General features: G+C 34.8%; 1 protein-coding gene across 1 annotated transcript; it reads left to right on the top strand.

Annotated features, from left to right (window-relative positions):
* The first annotated feature begins 257 nt into the window (after positions 1-257).
* On the top strand, positions 258-3,009 carry LOC130813320 (transcription factor DIVARICATA-like). The gene is made up of 2 exons (XM_057679131.1): positions 258-1,758; positions 2,330-3,009. Exons 1-2 carry the CDS (start codon positions 1,331-1,333, stop codon positions 2,832-2,834), a joined length of 933 nt encoding a protein of 310 aa, XP_057535114.1. The 5' UTR covers positions 258-1,330; the 3' UTR covers positions 2,835-3,009.
* Positions 3,010-4,732: the final 1,723 nt, after the last annotated feature.

Genomic DNA, 4,732 nt, shown 5'->3' with positions numbered 1-4,732 from the left:
TTCGGGTCAAATATTTGAATCGATTTAAAATTAAGTCTTGTATTCATATTGTAAAATCGAATTAAATCGAATTTAATTAAAAAATCTCATAAATATTAAATCCTCGACTGTATTTTAAATAACTTATTACATAATATAAAAACAAAGAGAGTAGTAAACTTTCCTTCCTAGTAAAACCTACTTATAAATCCACATCACTAATGAGTAATGACTAATTGTACTTGCAAATGTATTGAGTAATTAATAAATAAAAGCATGAACTTTTTCATTTTAGTTGCAGTATCCACAAACACCATATTACCCAATCAAAACCCACCACCTTCAATACCCTCCCTTCTCTTTCTTTTCTCTCTTTCTCTCTCTAAACTCTGTCTCTGTCTCTGCTCCAAGATCTCCTTCTCTCTCTTCCCTCTTTTCTCTTTTCTTCTTCTGCATAGATGTGCTCAATTTAGATTCATTTCTTGAACCTTGCTACCTTTGCTTTTACTAGTTTTTTTTCCCTTTTTTCTTTTTTTTTTTTTTACTTTCTTCTCCTCTGCCTTCCCCTTTAATTTGCTGCTCAAACCTCAAGGAAAAAGAAACTAAAGAAACAAAGAACAGATCTTTCTTTTTCAGCTCTTCTTACAACCCTTTTCATTTCTCTTCTTCTGAACTTTCCTGATTTGGATATGACAGTCTGAACCTAAACCACTTCTGGGATTTCTCTCTTTGTTAAGTATTTATTTTACAGTGTTCAAGTTTCTGTCTTGCAATTCACAAATTTCAAATTTCTCCTTTTTGATTACTATTTTTAGGGTAATTATTAAACTTTGCTGTTTGTACAATTGATCCCACTTAGTAATTTTTGTTGATTTTTTTCTTTTTAAAATTAAAATTCCCTGCTTGGGATATTTTTGATAGATTTTCTTTGATATTACTATAGGCGGGTCTTTTTCTAGATTCCTCAATAAGAGAAGAGGGGAGGTAGGCCTATGCAAGAGTAAAAAAAAAAAAAAAAAAGGAGGTGGGAGTATTCTGATTCCTTTGAAATGCTCCTCCTCTTTCTTTAATTCTCTAATTTTGGCTTTGTGAAATCTCCACCTCTGCATTTGCTTTCGGGTTCTCTTTTTTTCTTTGTTTCTCCACCTCATTTTTACCCTTTTCCTATCAACAAAAACCATTTCCCTACTCAAATATGAAGTCAAACCTATCTCTTTGATAACCCCCCCCCCCCCCCCCCCCCCCCCCACCAAAAAATAAAAAAAAAAACCAAAAAAAAAAAATCTACTTTCATCAATCTAAATTTCTAAAATCAAAGAATTTGAAGTTGGGTTTGTGAAATTATTGTTTAATGAAGTGGGAGATGGAAGTTTTATCATCATACCTATCAAGTGCAAGTTGGTTGATTGATGAAAGTAGGAACACAAAATGGAGTCAAGCTGAAAACAAGATATTTGAAAATGCTCTTGCAGTTTATGATAAAGACACTCCAGATCGATGGCAAAAAGTAGCAGCTATGCTCCCTGGGAAAACAGTTGGTGATGTTATCAAACAATACAAGGAATTAGAAGATGATGTTAGTAATATTGAAGCTGGTTTAGTACCCATTCCTGGTTATGATTCTACCTCTGCTTTTACCTTAGAATGGATTAATAATAATGCGGGTTATGATGCTTACAAGCACACTTATAGCCCTGGTGGTAAGAGGGGGCCGCCTGGTGTTCGGCCCCCCGATCAAGAGAGGAAGAAGGGGGTTCCTTGGACTGAGGAAGAGCACAAGTAAGTTTTACTCTTCTCTATTTTCTTATTTTGCTTCAATGTGGTAATAATTTTCATTGGCATTAGGTAAAACCAACCAGTGTCACTTGATTCATTAATCACCCTGTGAATCTATTTTAGACTATTTTTAAATCACAAATTCAAAAAGGCAAACTAACTGACGAATTATATTTCACTAATTGAAATTGTGTGTGCTTTGAGTTATTTCTTTTATGGTGGAGAATTCATGGGTAATATTGGCATGAACTTTGTCATTAAATGACTTCCATCTTGGCACACCCTAACTTCTTTTGTTCACCCTTGATAGCAAATACCAATCTTATCATATGCAACTTTAACAAAAAAGTACACATAATCTCACGAGTCATTTTATGATAATGTATAGTTATAAAGTATAAATCTTTGACTCTATGACAAGATGTACAAGATAAGATGATGAGTTTGACAAGTTTTCAAACATGGGTTTTTGTTTGTTTTGATTTTGTGATGATAAGTTTGGTAGGATGTTCTACAATTTGATTGCATAATTTAGACATGGATGGCAAACAATGATGCAACTTCAATTTTGTAGGTTGTTCTTGATGGGGTTGAAGAAATATGGGAAAGGAGATTGGAGAAACATTTCAAGGAATTTTGTGGTAACAAGGACTCCAACCCAAGTGGCTAGTCATGCACAAAAGTACTTCATAAGGCAACTTTCAGGAGGGAAAGACAAGAGAAGAGCCAGTATTCATGATATAACTACAGTCAATCTAGAAAATGAATCAGTTTCACCAGATCATACTAACAGCAACAACAAGAGATCAACTTCACCAGATCAGTATTCTACCATTACAGTGCAAAACCAACATCAGCCAAATTCAACACATTTTCAATGGGATCAATCGAGCAATGGGGCCGCCATTACATTCGATGCGATGCAGGGAAACTTGTTGATGCCAGGTTATGGTGTTGGGTCATATGGGTTGAAAGTGCAGGGACAAAATTTACAGAGGAATGATTTTATAGAAAATTATGTTGGAGCTCAAAATATGGGTTTCCAGATTCAAGCAACACAGAATTATCCTCATGGATGACATTTGAGTTTAATTATTAGTGTTTTTTTTAACAAGGATGTTGTCTTAATCTTAGTAGTTTGTACTATTTGCATCTTTGTTTTTTGGGGTTCCTTAAGTTTATGTTTTCTAGAAGATAGCTGTGTTTTTGTCTCTCTGCATGGTATTGCCTAATGTGAATATTATTAATCTTTCATATTCTAATTAAAACTTAAACAGGCTCATCAAATTACAATTAAATCTTGGATTTTGTTTAACTAATTCATAATCATTATTCCGAATTCTTCTACTTCATTATGAATGTTATGGCTGTTGCCGGTTGGTACTCTCTCCCTCTCCGTCTCCCTTTAAATGTTCTCTTTGGCCCTTAAGGAGCCACAAGGGGCAATAATTAATGCAGACAAGCTTCGGTCCATAATCTCCGATACCGTTACGGCCTATTTGGTAGGTATTAATCAACGGTAATAAAGGAAATGAAAATTAGTGTAATTTTATTTGAAAAATATCTTGGCTACCTTGATGGCCATACTTAACCAATTTCAATTATTTCATTTTATTAATAAAATTCCTTCTACTGAATTTCCATTGGGAGAGGTGGTATTAGGTGGTAATGAAAATTTGTAAAAAAAAAAACTTTTCGTGATCAAAGCGTCATTACCATGAGAATGGCATAAAACTTTTGATGTAATTATACATTATAAATCATTCCTATTACCACCATTTAGTACCACTAATCAAACGGGCTGTTAGAGTATACTTCTATATTTTGGGGCTTCGATTATCAGCTTAAGCTTTTGGCTCGCTTGACAGATACTATGTTACCAAGACTTAATGAGCCAAACTAGCTTGTACTCACAGTTTCGGTCCCTAATCTTGGATGCTAACCAGAGAAATGCACTTTGATATCTGATAAATACTAATACACAAGGAAGATACCAGGGATAAGCATATGCTTTGGTTATAGGTAAATAAGTACAGGAATTCCATGAGGAAAGGAGCAAATTAGTACGGCTTTGAATATGATAAAAGAATATCCAATGATGAGTAGGAGTAATATTTTGTTAAAGAACTGTACATTATTGAAAGGAAACATCAAATATATAATAATTGAAACAAATATTTGATGGGTACAATTATTATTTCTTGGTTTCTGACAAGAATTATGCATAATTTTATTTTTGACGTGATAAACTACACGCCAGTAGGCATGGCCACGGGGCGGGTTACCCGGAACCGAACCGGTCCCGAACCGCTTGGAACCGGATCCGGAACCGGAACCGGAACCGTTTGCAATAGGTTCCGAACCGCCCCGAACCGCGAAACTGTGAAACCGCCGGGAAAAACCATCGTGAACCGGGTAAAAAACCCGCGGTTTGGAACCGGAACCGGGACCGGTCCGGTTGAACCGGCCCACCGGTTCCATGGAACCGGTTCGCCAAAATATGACCGTTTGTTACCGTTAACTAGCCGTTGCATTCTCCTCTATATATACTCATCACTTTCAATCATTTTCATTCACAACTCATCTCTTCTCCTACTCTCTCTACTTACTCTCTCTACTTAATTCTTTAATTACGCAATTATTCTCTTAATTACATAATTAGTCTTTTAATTATTTCTTAATTTAGTTAGTTACATAATTAATTATTTATTTATTTCTTAATTCTATATTTCTATTATTACTTCAATATTATCAATCATGTCTTCATTTTTGAAAAAAGCCACAAAAAAGGTTACTAAAGTGGCAAAATCATTGGGAGGTTCCAGTTCGTCCAAACGAAAGGCCACTTCTACTCCGTCGGTATCAACAACACCTTCCATTAGTAATTATAATTATGAACATAATTATCCGGAAGGGTACGACCCGGAGTTACATAATTATGCAGAAGAAATGGAAAGAGAAATACAAATTGATGAAG

The sequence above is a fragment of the Amaranthus tricolor genome, chromosome 5 (assembly GCF_026212465.1).
Source record: "Amaranthus tricolor cultivar Red isolate AtriRed21 chromosome 5, ASM2621246v1, whole genome shotgun sequence".
Taxonomy (NCBI): domain Eukaryota; kingdom Viridiplantae; phylum Streptophyta; class Magnoliopsida; order Caryophyllales; family Amaranthaceae; genus Amaranthus; species Amaranthus tricolor.
Note: the sequence above shows the minus strand (reverse complement) of the source record. Positions and strands in the feature narration are given on the sequence as shown.